Here is a 21615-nt window from a genome sequence, read left to right as displayed (position 1 = left end):
TATTAACCTTGTATCCTGCAACCTTGCTATAACTGATTATTATTATTTTTAAATATTTATTTATTTTGGCTGTGCCAGGTCTTAGCTGCGGCATGCGGACGCTTAGTTGCAGCATGCGTGTGGGATCTAGTTCCCTGACCAGGGATCGAACCTGGGCCCTCTGCATTGGGAGCGCAGAATCTTACCCACTGGACCATCAGGGAAGTCCTTATAATTGATTATTAGTTCCAGAAGTTTCTTTTTTTTTTTTTTCTTTTCTTTTCCTTTTTTTTGGCTAATTCTTTTGGATTTTCTCCATAGATGATTATGTCATCTGCAAACTAAAACAATGTTTCTTCCTCCTCAATCTGTATACTTTTTATTTCCTTTTCTTGTCTTGTTGCGTTAACTAGTACTTCCAGTATAATATTGAAAAGATGTGATGAGAAGTGTTTATCATTGATTTCTAAAAATGTCTTCAAATGTCACCTCGGACCTCCTCCCCTTCCCCATCTGTGTCCTTGGCAGCCTCATCAGCACCTCAGGGCTTTGCTGGGATGTCACCTTCTCAGGTCAGGCTTTTTCTTTAATAAAAATTTTGCCCATATTTTCTTCTAGAATTTTTTTTTTTTAAATTTTTGGCTGCGTTGGGTCTTTGTTGCTGCGAGCGGGCTTTCTCTAGTTGTGGCGAGCAGGGCCTACTCTTTGTTGTGGTGCGCAGGCTTCTCATTGTGGTGGCTCCCCTTGTTGTGGAGCATGGGCTCTAGATGTGCGGGCTTCAGTACTTGTGGCACGTGGGCTCAGTAGTTGTGGCGCACGGGCTTAGTTCCTCCGTGGCATGTGGGATCTTCCTGGACCAGGGCTCGAACCCGTGTCCCCTGCACTGGCAGGCGGATTCTTTAACCACTGCACCACCAGGGAAGCCTGGTCAGGCTTTTTCTGACCACTGTTTACAGTGGCAGCCACGCTCAGACTCGCTATTCTCTTTCCGGCTTTACTTTTCTTTACAAGCGCTGCCACCAGTTGATATACCGGATATGGCTTTACCGTGTCTGTCGTCTGCTTCTCCTCACACTTCACTAGAATGTAAGTTCTACGAGGCAGGGATTCTTGTCTGTTTTGTTCACCACTTCTTCCACAGTGTCTGGCACATAGTGGGTGCTCAATAAACAGTTGTTAAAGTGGATTAATAAATTATGGTATACGTACAGTCCACATTAGATGAAATGTTGTTTGACATTTTTTTCTGCTTCCAGAGGTAGTTATTTTTCTGATGTGCATGCTTCCCCTACCTGTTACACTCCCCCCGCCCCAATTTTTGGAAGTATATATTCTTTTTTTTTTTTTGCGGTACACGGGCCTCTCACTGTTGTGGCCTCTCCCGTTGCGGAGCACAGGCTCCAGACGCGCAGACTCAGCGGCCATGGCTCACGGGCCCAGCCGCTTCGCGGCATGTGGGATCCTCCCGGACCAGGGCACGAACCCGCGTCCCCTGCATCGGCAGGCGGACTCTCAACCACTGTGCCACCAGGGAAGCCCTGGAGTATATATTCTTAATTCCAGTGCTAGTTCTTTTCTTGTTACTAACATCTGTATCTGGGGATCATTTCTTCCGAACTAGATACTTAGGGAGGAGTGGGCGGTATGAGCTGGGGCATCTGGTAACTTCTGAGTAGGTGTGTGGCAGGTTAGCTGTGTCCTCCACCCTGCGGGCACCAGCAGGACTCACGTCACGAGTGACTTAGTGTTCACAGACACCCGCGGGCTGCCCTGGTCAGCAGCCACAGAGCTGAATGCCCCGGGCCATCTCTAGGGTCTTCTCAGGGCCCGACTGGAGTGTCCATCTGGTTTCTCTTTCCCTGAAATCCTCCCTGCTGCCCTGTGTTCATGGCAAGGTAAACCTTGCGAGGATTGTGTGGAGTGCTGGGCGGACGTGCTGCCTTCCCACAGAATGAGGCAGTACAGAGTAAAAGCCCCAAAGATGTCCATGCCCTAATGCCCAGGACCTGTGGCTGTCACCTCCACGGCAGGACGGACTTCGCAGATTAAGTAAAGGATGTTGCTTGGGATGGAGCGATTATCCTCGGTTATGTGGCTGGGTCCAGGGTCATCCCAGGGGTCCTTATAAGAGGGAGGCAGGAGGGTCAGAGCCAGAGAAGGAGATGTGATGATGGTAGTAGAGGTGTGAGAGAGACAGGGAGAGTGATATGAAAATGGTAAGCTGCTGGCTTTGAGGATGGAGGAAGAGGTCATGAGCAAGGAAGTCCAGGTGGCCTCCAGGAGCTGGGGAAGGAGGGAAGCAGATTCAGTCCTAAAGGCCCCAGAAGGGGCGCAAGCCTGTGGAAACCTCGATTTTAGGACTTCCGACCTCCAGAGCCATAAGACAGGAAAGTCCATTTTGTTTGTGGAAATCGGTTACAGCAGCTGCAAGGAACTCATATGGGCAGGCGCGCCCGGTGCCAGGCAGAGCACTGGCCTCCCTGCCGTGACTGGGACCCCAGGGAAGGGGGGGCCCTCGACAGCATCATGCAGCCCGTCTGACTCTCCGGAGGGCTCCTGACCCCGGACTTCCGCGAGGCAAGTCAAGCAAACCCCCCTTGTGTTTAAACCAGCGTGCATTGGGCTTTCCATTTATGGCAACTGAGTCCTAACTATACCCCAACCTGGTTGTAGCATGGCACCCGCCACCCCGGGGTGCCTAGTGTTCCCACATCCTTGAGGGTGGCGCAGGACTGACATCCAAGGTCTGTTTTCACAACAAAGGGGACTAAGCAGACGGTCGCAGGTGGAAAGGCCTCATGCCACGCTGGTGACTGGCGGCTCCACGCACAGGGTGGTGAGGAAGGGTCCCCAGCCCCCTTGCCTCCAGGGCCCGATACAGAAGCTCAAAGGGAAAGTGCGGGAAGAGGTGAGTGGTCTCGAGGGTGGAGAAAGGTGCGGTCAGCACGGCGGCTGCAGCTCAGGTCAGGAAAGGGAGTCAGCAGCAGGCAGTGCCCAGGGCCACTGCGGGTGCAGGGTCTCTTGCTGCCGCCCAGGCCCACCTCTGCCCTCCCAAGAGAACCAGGCCCAGAGGATGAGTCACAACTAAAAAAAATATTTCATTTCATTCTGAATAAAAAACGGAACAGACAGAACTCTTGGAAATCCTGAAACAATGTCATTGCTACGGCAAAATTTCACAGAAATCATCGCACAGGGCGTGGGGGGCAAGCCCAGGCCCCGCCGGCTACGACGGCCGCCTCTCTGGGGGGGGGGCGGCCACAGAGGGGGCAGCAGCCTGGGGGGCCAGAGAGGGGCAGGCACGGGTGGTGGCTGTGCCCCCGGATGAGCCCCGCTGGGTCCCCAGGGTCCAGGCTCAGAGCCCGGCCTCCAGCTGCCACGGCAGGACGGCAGCCGGGGCTGGGAGGGGTCGCTGGTCCTCAAGGGGCCTCCTTGCGGGCGGCCTTGCGGCTGTGCACGCCCCACATCCCGCGCTTGGAGTGGAAGTGGTGGTAGAAGTGCCGCACTCGGAGCCGCTCCACCTCCAGCCCTGCCTGCAGGACCCTGGGTGGGGAGGGCGAGTCAGGGCTGCCCCTCGCCCAGAGGACCTTTGGGGGGTGAATGGGGCTGCAGGGGGAGAGCACGCCTGTCAGGGCTGCCCCTAGACTACAGAACCCTGGGGGTGGGCTGGAACGGAAGAGCTCACGCCCCTGGTCCAGGGCCTGGGGCGTCAGGGCTTCCTACTGTCCAAGCCCAGCAAGAGCAGAGGGACCCAGGAGAGGCCTGCAGGGTCTGGGGGCAGAGCTGGCTCAAGGGCTTCCCTGAGTCTGTAGGATCCTGGAGCTGGGAGGGGGTTTAGGGGAGTGGGGTGGGGTCCAAGGAGCTCTCTAGGCCTAGATCTGGGGGTCGGAGGGGGAGCAAAGCAGAGTCCCGTCAGCACGTGAGGCCCCTCCCACCCACAGGCGGAGGATGTGGAAGTCGCAGTCTCCGCTGGGGGGAGGTGGTCACCTGTCCAAAAGTTCCCAGTCCTCGCCTCCCCACTGGTCCCGGAACTCCTCGGTGTTCATGCCTCCAACGCGGTCGAAGTCGGACTTGTAGATCCCAAAGAGGCCGAAGCCGTTCACCTCCCAGTAACCTGGCGGGGATGGGGTGCCCTTCAGACGCCAGGTCCTGCAAGCCCTTCCTCAGGAGGGCTCTTGGGGTCACTCCAATGTGTTGGTCATAACCTGGGAGGCCTGTGCATGACTTGGGTGTTGGAGAAGGTTCCTAGGGGCCGAGCATGGTCCTGGGCACTCTGGGGGTGCTAGAGGCCACAAGGAGTCCCAGGCGTTATAAGGGGCATTGATGGGGCCCTAGGCCTCCCTTGCGGGGGCCTGGGTTTTGCCCTGGCATGGGTGGGACCCCTGACGTTACCGAGGGGCATTCAGGGCATTACCGTGAGGGTCCCCTGGCGAGCTCCCGCAGCCCAGCCGCATGACCACAGGCGCAAAGGCCAGCTTGCCCTCCACGCAGTGCTTGCGGATGCCATCCAGGATGCTGGGGGGGAAGTGGATGTGCAGGTCGCAGAGGAAAACGATGCTGCTGGCATCCTGGAGACAGCGGGGAGGTCTGAGCCTCGCCCTCTCCTCCGGAAGGGCCCCCCCGCCCCCCATCTCATTCTCTCCACCCACACCATCCTGCCCACGCACCTCCACCGCGGCCACTCCAGCTTGCAACCCCGCGGAGCGCTCAAAGTTCCCGCTTCGCCTTAGGTATTGGTATCTGGGGGAGGAAGGGGATATGGGGTGGGAAGTCATAGCCACCCGTTTCTGGGGCAGGAAAACCCATGCCTGTCCGGGAGGAGGGAAGCTGCACCTGGCCCGCCCCGGGAGGTGGGGGCCGTTACCTGGGCAGTGGCGCCGCGCGGAGGGCCCTCTCCACATCCATGTCATCGCTCTCAAAGTCCACCAGGATGACACTGAAGCGAGAGTCCCCTGTACGGATGTGCAGCGCAGCCATGTCTGCCAGGAACTGTACCACCCAGCGCGCCTGGTTCTTCACTGGAGGAGGATGGGGATACTGAACCCACCTGGACCCGACCTGGCGGTACCCTGCCCAGGACCGGTGGCACTCCCCCCCTCCCCATAAGGCCTGCTGGACAAGGCCCCCCACCCCCCACGCCCCCACAATCCCAGGTGGCTGGCCGGCCAGCCCCACTCCCACGCACCTGGCACGATGAAGTGCACCATCACATCCTGGCGCCAGGCTAGGCGCAGTGGCCGGCACAGCTCCGGGCGGCCGTCGGGGTGCACGGAGGCGGCTGGGGAGACAGCTGGAGCGGGCTCAGGACTCTCCCCGTCTCCATCTGTGTCGCCGGCACGTACCCGGGGCAGGCGCAGGAAGACGTACTCAGACAGGCGCAGCCGGCGCCCACCGCGCTCCTGGAGCTCCAGCTCCAGGAGGAAACGGCTTCCCCGCGCCGAGTCCCGGCGCTTCTCCACGTTCACGATGCGCAGAAGAGCGTACCGCCTGCGGGGCGGGACCCAGTCAGCCCCCTCGGGCTCCGAGGCTGCGCCCACGACTCCAACCCCATTCTTCCCACAAGCCGCCCCCAGCCGCAGAAACGAGGTGGCCACTCAGGTGACTTGGGGTGGGGTGCCACACGCCCCCCGTCCCCCACCACACCACAAGGCCTGCTGGGGAGCTCCCTTCTCAGAAGGCAGGCCCACACACCGGGGCTCCCTCTCCGTGGGGCAGCCCACAAGGGAGGCGTCCCCAAGCCCAGGCCAGTCCTCTCCTCGGTGCCACCACCCCTGTCCACAGCTGCACGCTCAGAAACCTTTAGGGGCGCCCACGGCCCACAGGCCGAGGCTCAGACGTCTGAATTCTAAGCCGGTAAACGGTGTCTACCTTGTGGCCTCAATACCCCGTCAGGTTAGATACGCAAGCTGCCTCTTCCCGTGGGGTCTTTGCCCTAGGTGTCCCCTGCCTGGATGCTCGCCCCAGGCTCCCCGCCCTCCTCTCCAAGGTCCTGGGTGCCTCCTCTGAGAAGCCTCATTTTTGCCCCCCCCAGCACCAGCGCAGGGGCTGCCCTGATCTCTGGGGAAGAAGCCTCCGGGCCTTCCACCGCTGGCTCTTCCCCAGCCCTGGCCTGGGAAGATAGGGCCCTGCCCTTGACAAGGTCACTCTCCCTTCTGCCGCACGTCCCCCCCGTCCACCTTTGCAGCCAGTATCCCTCACCCTCGGAGCCTACCGGTGTGACCTCCCAGGGGTCTAGATTCCTCCCTTCACCCCCTGCCCATCCCCACCATGCTCTCAAGTATCAGGGACTTTCTGCCCCAAATGCTCTGGGTCTGTGCTCTCGTTCCTTGGGGCCACCCACACCCTTGCACGGCTCAGGGAAGGTGGGGCTGCAGCCATGACCTTTCTGCTGGACAGACCCCCTCATGCCCATGGGACGATGAGCTGCTCTCAGGAAGCTCAGAGCCAAGCGCAGGCTTGCCTTCTCAGCCACCTAGAATCAATCTACCCCAGCCCCTGCCAAGGTTCCAGGCCATCCCATTGCTGCCCTGGACCAAGCCTGTCAGTCATGGGCTCCCCCTTCCACCCCCTCCTCTCCAACACAGCCACATGCTTGTCTATGAACCAGATGGCCCAAACCTGCGTCCTGCTCCAAACTGTGTGTATCACAGGCAAGAAGAATGACTCCTGCACCTGGCCTTCAAGGCCCATGAGGCCTGTCCTCTGCCCACCAGCCTCCTGGCCAGCCTTTGCCTGTCTCTGAAGGTCCTGCCCCTACTTAAGGACTCAGCACAGCTCTGAGAACCCCTCAGGGCCTCCCCTCAGGTCAAATTGGGGCCCCCACTCTCCAACCCCCATACCTGCTTGGGGTGGAGACAAGACTGGATTCCTGGGGCCTGGGGGAGACCAGAAGGGCCAGTGGGGCAGGAACCCTGAGCCCTCCCCTGAGGACCAAGACCCCAGCCAGCGAGGTGCCAGTGGGGAGAGGGATCCAGGGGTTCTTAGCTTGACCTTCGTGCGTGTCTCTATCTGGAAGAGACCTGGGTGGCTCAGATCCATCCTCAGGTCCAGGTCCAAGGTAATAGGTGTGGGGTTTGGAGGTGCAGGACAGGGGAGCCAGCCCTGGGTGATGGGAGAAAGGCTCCTAGCACAGGACGGGGGCCCTGAGCAGTAAGGGGCCCCAGAAGGGTGAGAAGACACTTCCGGGGGGGCGGGGGGCGTGTACCATTCCCAGAGCAGTGCCCCATTAAACCCTGGGGAAGTCTGAGAGTCCCATGGAGGCCAAGGCCGTCCCTTTCCATGCGCGCCCCTCCCTCGTACCCTCCATGGCGCGCGTTGAGACGCTCCATGTACTGAGCCACCACGTCCACGGCCTCGGCCTCCTGCAGCTGCAGATTCCCCGACACATTGCAGCGCAGGTCGTTCCAGTCCGAGCGCAGCACCTCGAAGTCCACGCTGCCCACGCTGAACGTGCGCTGCCAGTTGACAGCGTCCTCCCGCCAGCGGCCGCGCACCGCGCCGGCCTTCTCTTCGCTGTCCTCCAACGCAGCCTCTTCGCCCTGCGCCCCTTCCTCGTCGTCCCCTTCCTCCTCTTCCTCATTCTCCCCGGGCACCTGGGACAAGCTCAGGAAGGAGGTCACGGGCTGCGCTTCGGACGAATAGTTCGAGTCCGTGGTGGGGGCCGTGAGTCCCGGCTCGCGTGCCTGGCCCTCTCGGCTCCCCTGGGTGGTCGGCGCCGGGGCCGGGGGCCTCAGCTTTGCGGCCTGGGGGCCGCCGGTCCTGCGGCCTCGAGCCCGGGGTGGGCGTGGGCGCGCGCGCAGCTGCACCCTGGGTAGGGGTCTGGGGCGCAGGAAGACGCCAGGGAAAGGTGGCCGGGGAGGGCCGCGTGGGCTGAGCGGTGCCGAGGCCTGGGGCGGGACCCGCAGTCCCGGCCGCACCCGCGTGACATACACCTTCGGGGGCCGCTCGGCCGCGGCTGCTGGGCGGGGGGGAGGGGCACGGCCCCAGAAGAGGGGAAGGGGGCGGGCGGCCCAGCTCAGCGCCCGCGAGCGCCGGGGGGTCGGCCGGCCCAGGGGGGCGGGAGGCGTTGGCAGGGCGGGAGTGGCCGGGGCCTCGGTGGGGGCCGCGAGCCGGCGGCCGCCCTGCGTTCCGGGCGCCTCGGTGGGCTCCAGACCGTCGAGCAGCTCCCCATCGTCCTCGTCGTCCAGGAAGTCTGTGGGCAGCGCGGGTGGGGTGAGCTGCTGCGCCAGGGCGGGCCCAGCTGAGGGGGTGGGGGGCGCGGGGGGCACTCACCGTCTGGGTTGAGGAAGAGGAAGGCTCGGCGCTGCACCTCCTCCTCTTCGTCTTCCTCCCCCTCCTCCCGGTCCATCTTCATGTATTTGTAGAACCCAAACCTGGGGCAGGGGCGGGGCGTCAGAGACCAGGCTCGGCCGAGGCCCCGCCCATTCTTCCTTGGGCACCACCCACCCACCTTTCCAGATACAGCGGCGACTCGCGGTAGAAGCACTTGTTGTCCGTCTCCATGTGAGTCAGGCGTGTGTGGTCATTGGGATAAACGAAGGACAGGTACACCTGGGGCGGGCAGAGGGCTCAGGTTGGGGCGTCTTCCAGAGGGCCTGGAGGAGGCTCCCGGGACCCTGGGAAGAGGGAGGCCTGGGTCTCAGGGAAGACCTTGGTGAGGGGCACTTACAAACTGCAGCCCCTGGTATCTCGCGATGGGAAAGTCCTTGACGACGTAGGTGGGGGCGTAGGTGCAGGGCTCCAGCACATTCTCCAGACTCCAGGGCTCCACCCGAGGCGCTACGGGAGGCGTGGTCACATTGTGACCTGGAACCCCTGCCCTGCCCCACCCCGCCCCCCACCCCACCCCGGGGGGGCCTCCTCTCACTGAGGAAGAAGGTGTCTCGGGGATCGGGCCGCAGCATGTCAGCTCTGGGCTCCTCCTGCAGCAGGCGCCCCCCAACGTGGCTGGCTGGGGACTGGGGCACGTGGGCCACGTGGTCCATCTTCAGGGCTGACTCATCTAGGGGCAGAGGATGTGTGGGGACCCCAGGAGTTCCTAGAGATCCCTCCTCACCCATATCCAGACACCACCCCAAAGAGACCGCCCATCAGGAGCCCTCCCCTTTCCCCACAGAGGCACTGGGCTCCGCACCTGTATACAGGGAGATGTGAGCAGAGCCTATGACCTCGAACTTCAGACCCGGCAGGAAGGCTCGCCACTGGGGGTTGGAGAGGGTGGTCAGGGCCAAAGGATGGGGGTCAAGGTGGGAACACAGCTGGGTCAGGGAGGAGTGAATCTTCCCTGACATGGGGCTGGGGAACTAGTAGGGGCAACCCCTTCACGGACGCAGGAAGCTTGGGGTGGGGGGTGGGGTGGATGGGAGAGCGGTCCTGAGAAGGCACAGCAGGGAAGCTGGAGAGGCCTAGAAGGCTGGGGTCCCTGGAGGCAGGTGAGGATGCCTTTCCTGACACCCTGGGTGCTTCCGGACCTTCTGGTTATGGCCTCTGCCCCCACCTCCCCCCGGTTCTGCAGACACTGCCCTTCTGGAGGTCAGAGCTGGCCCCCCAGCTCCCCGCTGGACCTCCCCATCCCCACTTCCCCCACTTCTGTGGCTGTGCCTTCCCAGTCTCCCTTGCAGACTCTCCCTCCCCCACCGCTCTCATGTTGGGCTTCCTGGGGGCTGTCCCAGGCCCTCTTCCCTTCCCAGCTCATCCTGGGCCCTTAGTCACTCCCCCGGCTTCCACAAGATCACCCCAAGTCTGCATCTGCAGTCTGGGCCCTCTGCTAAGCTGAGCTGGGGTGATACCCACCACACACAAACTAGACACCTGCAACCTCCCACCACCCCCTAGCCCACCCTGGTCATCACCCCACACCCAGCCAGGCTCAGGCTCTCAGTCGCTGGGCATCTCCCCCCGCCGCCCCCCACCCTCCCCCGGACCTTCCACTTCTTCTATTCCCACCTCCCTGGTTCAGGGACCGATGGATGGCCACCCACGGAAATCCCTCCCAACAGGCAGTGGCCAGAGGGTTTTCCCTGAAATGCAGATCCAGTTGCCTCATCCTTAGGAGGAAGCCCTGCTGGATCTGGCCACCAGACTGCTTGGAGTTCCAGAAGACTCCAGGTGGTTCCATTCCTCTGCTGTTCTCGAGACCTGGAATTCATCTTTGCACCCCAGATTCTCTCCCCACTGGTCTCCCTGTGAACGTCTCTCAGCTCTCGAGAATCCGCTCAAGGGTCGCTTCCTCTGTGAGCACAAGCCCCGCCCCTGAGCACCTGCTTTGTCAGCTAGATGGGAAGCTTCTCTGGGGGGGCGGGCGGGGTCCAAAACGTTGTCCTACGGGGAGTGGCCGGAAAGAGGAGGGCAGGGCAGGGGAGGTGGGGTCTCCAGAAGCCCTCAGAGGGCAGCCGCACTCACGCCCACTTCCACGTGGTCCGAGCCGCGGTCATCCTGCTTGTGCAGTAGCTCGAAGTAGTACCTCCGGGAGGCCAGGAGCCTGGGGACAGGGGGAGTGAGGGGGCGGGCGCGCCGCGCCCCGAAGCCCCAGAAGATGGGGGCCTACAGGAGACGGGCTTGAGGGGCAGCATAGCAGCAGCGGCTTCACGCATGCACGTGCCACCCAGTCCTCACACACAGGCGCACACACGGGCACGCACTCATGCACACACTCCCACAGCCACTCACCGCCTGGGCTTGGACACCTGGGAGCTGAACTTGGTGAACTCTCCAGGTGCTGTCCACTCCGAACCAGTCTGGAGGGTAACAGAGAAGGGGCAGGGGGCTCACCCTCTCCTTGGGGCACCAGCCCCATCCAGTCCCCACTCCTGAGAAGCTGGAGGGGACAGGTGACCAAGCCGCAGGAGGCCCACGAAGACAAGGGGTGTGGATGGAGGGGCTGGGCTGCGCGTGGGGGTACCTTGCCCACAAAGGCCACCAGCTGGGCACCCGCCGGGCTCTCGGTTGGGCTCAGCCAGAACTCAGAGTTGTCGTCCGAAGCCACGGAGAACTGGACATCTCCTAGGCCACAGGACAGGGCTCAGGGGTCGGTGGGGGCTTCATGACACCCTGCCCCCCAACACCCCCGTCCCCGCACCATCTCTCGCCGGGTGGATGAAGCCGAAAATCCGGAGGCCGTAGTTCTTCCACTTGGGGGACACAGCCAGCTTCTTCACGGTGGTGCGAGTCTGGGGGGGCAGCGGCCTCTGATGTCAAGGCCCCCGCCCACCTGCGGGCCAGCCGCCCCCCACCCCAGCACTCACATGAGGGAAGAGCGGGAAGTGCAAGTTCCTCCTCAGATGGCCCACGGCGCCCCCGCACCAGTCCTCGAACACGTGCAGGTTCACCTGCCCCTTGTACTGGGGGTGGGAGGAGGGCTTACCTTCTGCACAGCTGCCCCCGGCCCTCCCCAAGGCCGAGCCGCTGAGCAGAGCTCACCTCCTCCCGCCACGAGGGCGCCTGACGGGTGAGGTTGAGCGACAGTGGCCTTCCAGCCCCCCAGGGAAACAGCGCATCTGGGTCCCGACCTTCGGGCTACGGGAGAGAAGGGGCACCAGGGTCAAAGCTGAGGAACGTGAGGGCAGGAAGAAGCCCCACAGCCACACGCACGCGCACCAGACACAGCGCGCGACACAGCCCGCCACACCCGCCGGCTCACTTCACAGAGATCCCTTCCACGTGCAGCCACGAAGCCCTGACTCCATCACGCCCCGGCCGTGCACACCCACCCGAGCAGACCCTTGGCCACCCCACGTGCACCAGATGCGTCCACCCAGGCTGGGGCCACGCTCCGTGGTGGAGCACAGCGTGCTGCTGTGTCCTCACGGCCTACAGGTCCTGAGGCCACCGGCACAGGACTGGCCTTGGGTCTCGTGTGTGCTGTGGTGTTCTTCCCCGCAGCCCTGCTCACCACCTGCTCCTCCTCACGGCTCTCGCTGGAGTCCTCTGCCCTCTGTGTGGACAGTGCAGCCCGGATGCCCCGGCCATCTGTCACACCGCTCAGCTTCTCACCATCTGTGGGCAGCACATGAGGCGGGGCTGGGGTCCAGGCTCTCCAAGGCCACAGCCCCTGCCGCTGGGGTCAGCTGGGGTCAGGATGGCCGGTGGTGTCTCCACTGAAGCCCTCCCTCCCCACGTCTGCCCCTTCATGCTACCCGATGCCCCACCCTACAGCTGGAAGTGCTCTCGGCTGGGCCCTTCTCCCACATCCCACCTCCGTGGGGACGGCCCCTGCCTGAGTCCCCCACCTGGCTTTTCCCAGCCCCCACTGGCATGAGGGAGCAGTTATGTGTGTGCACATGCTAGCACATATGCTTGCACACACACACCCGTGGGGCTGTTGTCATCAGTGACTCTGCCTCCAGGAAGGCGCCCAAGATTGCTCTGTGCCCTCAGCACTTTTCCTGTGTGCTGGAGTGTTTGGTGTCTGACTCCTTTACCAGAACTGAGAGCCAAAGGTTAGTGCTGGAGTTTGTTGTCAGGTGAGCTGGCACTGTGGTCTTGAGGCTACGCCAGCCCCGGCCCATGGCACGTGTGCCACCTGCTGCCCTTGAGGCCAGGGCTCAGGACCAAAGGAGCCCTGGTACCCACCTGGGCAGAGGAGGGATTGGCACTCTGGTCCAGCTTCCAGAGGACATGGGGCCAAGGCGGCCCCGGAGGGAGACTGTCCCCCTGGGGATCCCTTCTGTGGACACCTCTAGAGCTTGGCACCCCCCTAACTCCCCACGCCTGGGGCAGACCACCTCCACACCCCTGCCTCCCTCTGCTTCCCAGACCTCCTCCCTAAGCTGTGGGCCTGGGGTTCCATACCCTGGGATCTGAGCCTCCGAAGGCAAGGCTTCACTGTGCGCCACGTCTGCCTCCCCTGGTGCTCCCATCCGGGGACCCCCCCATCCAGGAACCCCTCTCCTCCAGGGCCAAGCCTGGCCTTCAAAGTCTATGCCCGCCCCTCGATCCAGACCCCAGGAGCTAGATTCCCGGACTGACACAGTTGGCCTGGGCCCTTTCTCTGGGGGAGGGGGCTGCCCGCGGTCTCGTGCCTGTGAGGCTCCGGTGGTGCCTGCCCACTTGCTTCTCCCCCCCATCACTGTCACCTGTCCAGCTGGGAGGTGAGCCCCTAACAGGCTCCCAGCCAAATCCCCACAGCCTGGCCCTGATGCTCCCTGCCCACAAAGGTAACTCTGTGGGTACTGGGAACCTTCCACAGTGGGGTCCCAAGCCAGGATGCCATCACTGTCCTGCAGGGGCTGAGCCCCAGCACAGCGAGATCCACGCGGGCCTCCTGCCTCCTGGCTGCCAGCACCTCTGCCTGCGCAGGCTGCTGGACCCCGGGAAGGTAGCCTTTCTGGTGGGAGTGAACACAGTGCTGACAGGACAGTCAGAAGGGCCTCAGACATGTCCAGCTGCTCAGCTTCCCACAAGCCCTGCCCTGGTGGGAGCCCAGGTAGCGGGACAGGAGGCGGGGCTGCAGCCCCAGGGGCGAGAGCCCCGGCTGGGTCTGCTCCTGGCAGGAGCTGCTTGAGGGTTTGATCTTCCATAACCTTGAACAGCTCCTGCCCACCGAGGAGCAGCAAGGACAGCTTCCTCGCTGGTCCAGCTGAGAGCAGAGGAGGCCTCAGAAGTGGGGTTCCCACACCTCCGCCCCCTCGCAGTTGCCGAGTTAGGCTCCCCGGCTGCCCGGGAAGTCAGGCTAGGGAGGACTGTGGTTGCTCAGAAAACACAGGGCAGCTGAGCAGGAGGCTGGTCACGTCTGTGTCACTGGGTCACGCTCCGGGGTCCTGCCTTATTTGATGGTAGCTGGGGGGCCTCTATGAGGGACTGAACAGTGCTGGGGGCCCCTAGAGGGTGTGGTAGCTGTGAGATGCGTGGACTCTGGGGGTGGGGTGGGGTGGGACAAGCCTGTGACCCCTGGCCTGGGGTGTCTGTGGTGCCAGCTGTGGGGCTGAACAGGGAACTCTGGACCCCTTGGTGGGGTGGCCCAGGACTTCATGGGGCAAGATCATGGTTCTGAGTCTTTGGGAAGCAAGATTCTCACCACCCATCCTAAGGACACCTCTCTTCCTTGAGAAGGGCCAGGAGCAGCTTGGCTGGGACCATCCCTGCCCTGAGGTGCTTCCTTCTCTCTCTCATCACCGCCCCTCCGCCCCCCCCCCCAGCACTCTACTCCTCCTCTTCCAAGTGTGTGTCAAAAGTCACCACCTCCAAGAGGCCCTCTGGGATCCCCCTAGCTAAAGTGGCAGGACTCCTCCCCAACTCTTCCCCACATCGCTCACCATGACCTGATTTGTGGGTTCCCTGTCTGTCCCCACTAGAGCGTGAGCTCGAGGAGCCTGGGAGAGTTCACTCCAGGCCGTTCGGTGCTCCCCAAGCTGGATCCCTATCCCTATGCCTCACCCCGCCTCAACACACAAGCGTCTCAGTCCCTGATCACAGGTTTACCTAGGGCACCTCCTCCAGGAAGCGTTCCAACTGCAAGGGTCAGCTCCCTCCCGCCAGTCCCCTCTCTCTCCGTCCTGAGGTTGGGTCTCTGCCCCTCCCCAGCAGATGCGAAAACCGAGGCTCTGCTAAGCAGGCACGTGTCGGAGGCGCAGCCAGACTTGGCCTCTCGGAAATCCCAGCATTCAGGGCCCGGTAGCGGAGATCTCCCCAGGAGCCCACCGTTAACCCCGTCACTCACTACCCGCTCCAGGCCAGACCCCGGCATCCGCCGGGGTTCGGGGACGCTCCCCAAGAGGGTCGCGCACGTCACTGCTGACGTCATCGGCGTTCTGGCCGGGCTGAGCCGAACCGCGCCCCCTGCCCCAATGTCGCCGAGCTGGGAAGGGCGGACGGGGTCTCCGGGCGGGTCTGACCCACGCCGAGGCCTGGGCGCAATGGGAGGGCCCGGGACCCGCGTTGCTCGCGACCCTCACCGCCCCCCGCTCCCAGGGCGCGCGCCCCCTCCCGTACCTCGCCCGTAGCCCAGCCGCTGGCGCAGCGCGCGGCCCTGGCGCACCAGGCTCAGGTGCACGTACGTGAGCCACGCGGCGCAGGTGAGCAGCAGCAGCAAAAGCAGCAGCTTGATCTGTTTGCGGATCTTCTTCACCGGGAACCACGGCATCGCGGCCGTCTCCGCCCCGGGCCGCGCTCAGCGGCGCCGCCGCGGCCCCCCGCTCCAGCGCGCCCCGCGCCGCGTCCCCCGGCCCTGCATGGCCCTTTGTCCGCCGCCCGCGGCCCCAGGGTGCGGCCGCGGCCCCGGGCTGCCCTTGGCCGAGGGCACGGGGTGGGCGGCGGAGCTGCTGCCGGCGGTGTCCCCGCCCGGCCCCGCCTGGCCGCTCGGGCTCCAAGCTCCTGGGGGCCTCGGCGGGACGGAGCAGCAGCCACGCTGCGGTGCTACCCACCGTGAAACGGGCCCGGCCACCGCGCCGCGCGAGCCAATCCGGGCCCGGCCAGCCTGAGGGGAGCCAATCCACGGCGCGGGGGGCGGGGCCGGAGCGTTAGGGTGTGCCCGCCGCTGGTCTCCACGCAACGCGCGCGCATCCACCTGGGCGCGCCGGCCCGCGCAGCGCGGGGACGCGGGGTCCTGGGGTTGCGGAGGACTCGGGATGCGGTGTATGGGGAGGTGTGAAGAACCGGGGACAGGGGTCAAGGGGCAGAGAATGCACGAGACAAGGAGTGGTGCATAGGACCGGGGGACATAGGGACTCGGGGTCACGGGGTGTAGTGATGGAGGCCGCGGGAGGAGCAGGCTATGGGTCGGGGGACAGTGGGGACACGGAGAACAAGGGTGTAGGGACGCGTGATGGGGAGACACTAGGAGCTTGGGGAACGTGAGGGGAAGGATGCGGGCAGCCTGGGCTTGCAGTTGGAGTAAGCCTCCTGCTAAGAATGCGGCCAGGAGGAATGGGGCTCAGACAACGTGGGAAGAAGAAAAAGGAAGTTTGGGGGAGAGACATAGTGGGGTAGGTGATGATGGTGGGTCAGGGGGGCTGGGGGCGCGTGGGTGCACAGGATCCATGCAGGCAAGACTGAGGAGGGTCTCAAAAGCACCTGGCTTCACCCTGAGGGGCATGCGCAGCCACCAGAGGACTTAGCGTGGAGGGCCAGGGCCTGAGCTGGCTGCCAGGCGGACAGCGGCAGCGGAGGGGCGAGCTGGCGGCCTCCACTGAGGGCAGGGTGAAGATGGAGAGGAGGTGCCCCAGCTGTCTGGAAGGGGGCGGGAGGAAACGTAGCCCTCCTGTTTCTGACCTGAGCCTGGGGTCCAAGGTGTGGCTCTTGCTGAGCTGGAGGTGGGAGGGGAGTGTGGGCCGATGCTGAACTTTGCCCACTTGGTTCCCATTCCTGCCTGGGCCACTGCCACCTCTGCCTGCCCTGTCGTCTCCTCCAGCCCTCCCTCTGCCCAGCTGCCCGGCTGACTCCTCTCTCTGTCCCTTCCTCCATCCGTTAAAGTTTTCTGTTACTGTGTAACGAGCCACCCAGCATCAGGGTTGTAAAGCAACTGTTAGTTAAGCTCCTGGAGTCTGTGGTTCGGGACTTTTGACGGGGCCCCGCAGGACAGCTCTCCTCTGCCCCAGGATGTCTTGGGCCTCAGGTGGGAAGACGTGACCAGCTGGGGGCGGCGACTCCGGTGGCTGGGCTGGACTCACCGGGAGACTTCTGCACCCTCGTGTCAGGGCCTTGGCAGGGACGGTTGGGCTTGGCCAGGATGATTAACCAGAGCACCAGGGTACGGCCACTCCAGGGCAGCGGCCTCTGGGCTCCAGCAAGCAGGGCAAAGCACCTGGAGAGTCACGGCATGCCAATTCTGCCACACGCTGTCATAGGCCACCCAGCCTTGAGAGGAGGGGACGTGGACCCCACCTCATCTTGGCAAGATCATCCAGGAAGTTGCAGTCTTAACACGGCCACACTACCCTTTTTTCCCTTTTATTTTGACCTCGGGGCATAGAATCAAGTTGGCCACTTTCCGCCGTTCTGTCGATCTGTCATCTGTCCTGTGAGCAACACCTACATCTCTTCAAACCTCCCCCCACCCCGTTCTTGTTTTCCCTCCTCCAATCCCCTTTCCATGTCCATGTTATCTGCACATGCATTAAGATATACATCACATCGTGTGTATTTTAAACATATATCAATAGTTTTGTGCTGTAAATCTCATTGTGTCTCTCCAGACCTCATATATACAAATGTATATCTCCATGTTGCCGTGTGTGCACTGCTTTCCCTCTACCCCCTGGTCCTCCACCATGTGCCCATTCAGCCAATAGATACCTGGGGTCCTTGTGAGCCAGAGACTTAAGGGGCACAGTATCTAACAAGGCAGATACGGTCCCTTCTTTCATGGAGTTTCTATTTTCCTAGGCAAAGGCACACGTGAGCAAACAATAGTTTCCAGTGGTGATAAGTGCTGTGAAGACAATAAAGCACGATGATGGCCTAGAGAGAGGAGGGGGAGGGTTTCTTCTTCCTCTTTTTTTTTTTCCCAAATGTTGGGTTTTTAAATTTTATTTAATTAATTTATTTATTTTGGCTGCGTTGGGTCTTCGTTGCTGCACGGGCTTTTCTCTAGTTGCAGCGAGCGGGGGGCTACTCTTCATTGCGGTGCGCGGGCTTCTCACTGCGGTGGCTTCTTTTGTTGTGGAGCACAGGCTCTAGGCACGTGGACTTCAGTAGTTGTGACACGCGGGCTCAGTAGTTGTGGCTCGTGGGCTCTAGAGCGCAGGCTCAGTAGTTGTGGCGCACGGGCTTAGTTGCTCTGTGGCATGTGGGATCTTCCCAGACCAGGGATCAAACCCATGTCCCCTGCATTGATTCTTAGCCACTGCACCACCAGGGAGGTCCAGGGGGAGCGTTTCTTCTGCTAGAGTGATCACTAGAGGTTCACTGTTTTGGGAAGTGACATCTGATCTGAAACATAAACGAAATCTTTAGAAAGCAAGCATCAGAAAGTGGGTGCCAGGGACTTCCCCGGTGGTGCAGTGGTTAAGGCTCTGCGCTTCCAATGCAGGGGATGCGGGTTCGATCGCTGGTCAGGGAACTAAGATCCCACATGCCGCAGCAGCACGGCCAAAATAGGTAAATAAATAAATACGTCGATTGTCTTTAAAAATGCGAAAAAAAAAGAAAGCTACTTGAACGTTAAAAAAAAAGGAAAGTGTGTGCCAGGAGGGAAGTGTTGGGGACACTGTTGCCCGGGAGGCTCCAAGGTCTCTCTCGGCCTGGAGGCCAGCAGGTGGATGAAGGGCAGGGGGCAGAGAGTGGGTGAGAGGCAGGCTGCCTCTGCTGGACGCGGCTGCTCTGTCAGCGACCACGTGTGGCCACGACAGCCTTTTCAGAGAGTAGCAGCCACCACCCACTGCGGTGGCTCCAACTTCACACAAGTTCCTCTTTTGCCCAACTCGGACCCAAACCATACAGGGAAGGGGACCTTGGGAAACATATTCCCAGCTTAGCAACAGAATCCCTCGCAGAGAGGCTCCTTGGCAACTCGGCACACACACACTTCTACTATTTGTTTATTTATTTTTTGGCTGCTTTGGGTCTTTGTTGCTGCGCGTGGGCTTTCTCTTGTTGCGGCAAGCAGGGGCTACTCTTCTTTGCGGTGAGCGGGCTTCTCATTGCGGTGGCTTCTCTTGTTGTGGAGCATGGGCTCTAGGCACGTGGGCTTCTGTAGTTGCAGCATGTGGGCTCATTAGTTACGGCACGTGGGCTGTAGAGCGCGTGGGCTTCAGTAGTTGTGGCATGTGGGCTCAGTAGTTGTGGCACGCAGGCTTAGTTGTTCTGCGGCATGTGGGATCTTCCCGGACCAGGGATCAAACCCATGTCCCCTGCATTGACAGGCGGATTCTTAACCACTGCGCTACGAGGGAAGTCCCACACACTTCTACTTTAAACCATTCTTAACTTCCAAATAAAAACAAAGGCAAAATTATGCTTCTGCTTAATATGATGCAAGTGTCCTGGCTAAAAAGAGGCTAATCTCTCCAGAAGAGACTGATGGACGTTTCACATCACTTTATCCATCTTTGGGTGGTACTGACTCTAACTGAACAATATGTTCTCTTTAAGAATGTTGAACACTTGAACACTCTCAGAGAGAGCGTGTGAGCATTCGTAACAAACACTGGGATGTGAGGTCAGCTATTGTTAACATACGTTAGACAGAAGGGGTGGGAGCGGAACAGGGAGGAAGGAGGGCGGGTGGAACTGGTACAGGTGTACCTCGCGTGAAGGTAAGGATGAGGTTCTCGTTACTACGGCAGCCACGTGGCGGTAGCCGGCGCCTGCGTCCCCTGCGCACTCCACGTCCCCGTGTCCCCAGCCACCACCTCAGCTGCTCATGGCTCTTTGTCTGATGGAGTGACCCCAAGGGTCTATGCCTGTTTTGGGTGGTTCTAGTTTTCTGTTGGTGTTTACTCCAGGACCAAGGGGCACTCAGAGACACCCTGGAGTGTCTCCTGCCTTCCAGACGTCGCCTGCTTACCCAGCTCTGTCATGAAAGCTCAGCCCCCCTCTATGACCGTCATCCCCGCCGGCGCAGTGAGCTTCTGTCGATGCCCTGGTGTGAAGAGCCCCCAGTGGCCAGGTGGCTGTCAGCTGCAGTCTGACATATGCCCCCTGGTGGATGTGCTCTAGGGCTTGCCCGGGACTGAGGGGATTCTAGGATGTGGGACTCTCAGTTTTAAACCTAGGAAAGTCCTGGCAAACCAGGATAGCTAGTCACCGTAATGCACCCCTCCCTTGGAATCTGAGGCCACTGGACAAGCAGAGCCCAGAGTTGCAGGGATGGGAAGTAAACATTTCACTGGTGGACCCTTTGGGTTAGTAGAACACTGCTATTTCTATCTCTTGAGAGCTGGTCCCGTGGACCTTGGCTGTGCGAGACCCCGTAGGTTGCTGATTGAGAGCATTAACCCATCTCCATAGTCACGTCTCACAAAGGCCATTCCACCCTCTGTCCACCGTTCTACCAGGCTGGCTGCTTCGGGGAGACGGGAACATGCAGCACCGGCGGACTCCATGAGCATGGGCCCACTGATGCAGTTTACCTGCCGTGAGGTGAGTGGCTGGTCGGGAGTCGTGCCGCGTGGAGGATGGCATAGGTGGATGCAGCTTTCTGTGAGCCCACGGGGAGCGGTTCTGGCAGAAGCACTGCAGGCAGGGAAGTGTCTATTCTCGGACGAACGAGGCGCTGCCCCCAAGCCGCTGCCCCTGGGAGGGGAGAGGGGCTAGTGCTGGTCTCTGCGTCTGGCAGTTGGGCTCTCGGCAGTGACAGCAGCCGGCTAAGCCCTGGTGGGCGGATGTCCAAGTTGTGACGCCGTGCAGAGCCTCCCTTCCCCCGCCTCAGCCACTTGGCTCATAAACCGACTGGCCAAGGGCGAGAGGTGCCGGGGCAAGAGGCTGACGTGCCCTCAGAATGGCCACCTTGTCCTCCTGATGCTAAGGCCCTCCTCGACTAAGGCAGCACTCGTGCGACACAAATTCTTTATACTTTGTTCACACCCAGAGAAGTCCGTGTGCATACTTTTCCCCAGACGTCCTCGTCACCAGTTTTCCAATCACATTCCTTCCTAGTGTCCGAGCATCCAGCCAGCTGGAGAGCTAGTCACTGCCCATCCCCAGGGTAGGTCTCCGCCTCTTACCTCGTCCTGCAAGGCGGCATGAACAGCCAGGGCACTGCTTGTCCCTCTCTGAGGGCTCACCCTCATCTCTGTCCTGCAACCCCCTGACCGTCCACGTCTGGGCAAGGCCCGCAGCCCCGTCTGTAACCAGGCCTGAGCTCCTTCCTTCTCAGGCACCTGGTCATCGGGAAGCCCCGCGAAGCCTTGCTGCAGGTTGGGAGGGCTGAGGCGATGCGACGGCTACCCGGTCACGCTCGTTCATGACTCTCATGTGACTTCCTTGGGTCTCCGGGACCTGCTTGAGAGCAATCACATACACGCCACTTCCACTGACAGGGCACTGCTGTGCGCCTGACCGTTCAGCTCGGGGGTCACACACCCGCCCACGACGGCAGCTCTGGCGGTATAATAACCGCGGCTCATGGCCAAGCGCGTGGTACCCAGGCGGTTATCTTCAGAACGTGGCAGAGCTCTGTGACACCGCGGGGCCACACTCAGGCACCTCGGGCTCTGCTGGGTGGTGCGGCCCCTATGGCAGGGTGACCTGCTGCCGGGCTGCCTCTTCTCTGAGCCTCTCAGCTCCAGGGTCAGAGTGGTACAGCCACACGGGGTGAAAGTCACCTCCCGGGAGCAAGACACGTCAGGCATCAGGCCTCTTTCTTCCTGGTCGAAGGCACTGCATGCAGCCACTTGCCTGCGACTTGGGGAGGGACGTCTAGGTGTGCACTGGGCTGCTGGACCCCTAGGCATTTCAGAGATGGCCTGGGCTTTTTGTGGAGTTTACCTTGCACTCTGGTGTATGTTTGTCCTACTGAGGGTAGTTGCTGCGTTCTGCTCATCGAGTCCGAACAACATGGCATCACCCATGGGAGGACCAGTGCGGCAGCTGTGGGAGGGACCAGTGGGCCAGGTCCCCAGGGACTTGGTGTGACGTGGGGTTGCTCTGTCTCTGAGGGAAGGCTGTGGAGCGGTGTTGCTGCCTCTTGAAAGCCGGCTCTTCCGACCGTCTCTACTAGCCGGGATGGGAAGACCCATCCCCCGACGGCTGGGCTCCCGG

At 61.5% G+C, this 21615-nt stretch overlaps 1 protein-coding gene and 1 non-coding gene across 2 annotated transcripts; both read right to left on the bottom strand.

Moving 5' to 3' along the window:
- Positions 1-130: 130 nt before the first annotated feature.
- Positions 131-203, bottom strand: TRNAG-CCC (transfer RNA glycine (anticodon CCC)). The gene has a single exon. It is a non-coding gene; the product is annotated as a tRNA-Gly (tRNA).
- A 2854-nt stretch (positions 204-3057) lies between these two features.
- On the bottom strand, positions 3058-15315 carry B4GALNT4 (beta-1,4-N-acetyl-galactosaminyltransferase 4). The gene is made up of 20 exons (XM_067747717.1): positions 14908-15315; positions 11870-11973; positions 11398-11493; positions 11223-11318; positions 11057-11147; positions 10880-10980; positions 10648-10715; positions 10381-10459; positions 9113-9179; positions 8846-8980; positions 8648-8757; positions 8429-8529; positions 8251-8351; positions 7279-8170; positions 5165-5466; positions 4844-4997; positions 4647-4719; positions 4394-4547; positions 3967-4093; positions 3058-3522 (listed from the first exon to the last, which is right to left on the bottom strand). The coding sequence occupies exons 1-20, from the start codon at positions 15056-15058 to the stop codon at positions 3399-3401; spliced, it is 3126 nt and encodes a 1041-aa protein (XP_067603818.1). The 5' UTR covers positions 15059-15315; the 3' UTR covers positions 3058-3398.
- Between the last annotated feature and the right edge of the window lie 6300 nt (positions 15316-21615).

Source organism: Pseudorca crassidens, chromosome 9 (assembly GCF_039906515.1).
Source record: "Pseudorca crassidens isolate mPseCra1 chromosome 9, mPseCra1.hap1, whole genome shotgun sequence".
Classification (NCBI taxonomy): domain Eukaryota; kingdom Metazoa; phylum Chordata; class Mammalia; order Artiodactyla; family Delphinidae; genus Pseudorca; species Pseudorca crassidens.
The sequence above is the reverse complement of the archived record's forward strand: the minus strand, read 5'-3'. Positions and strand labels throughout refer to the sequence as shown.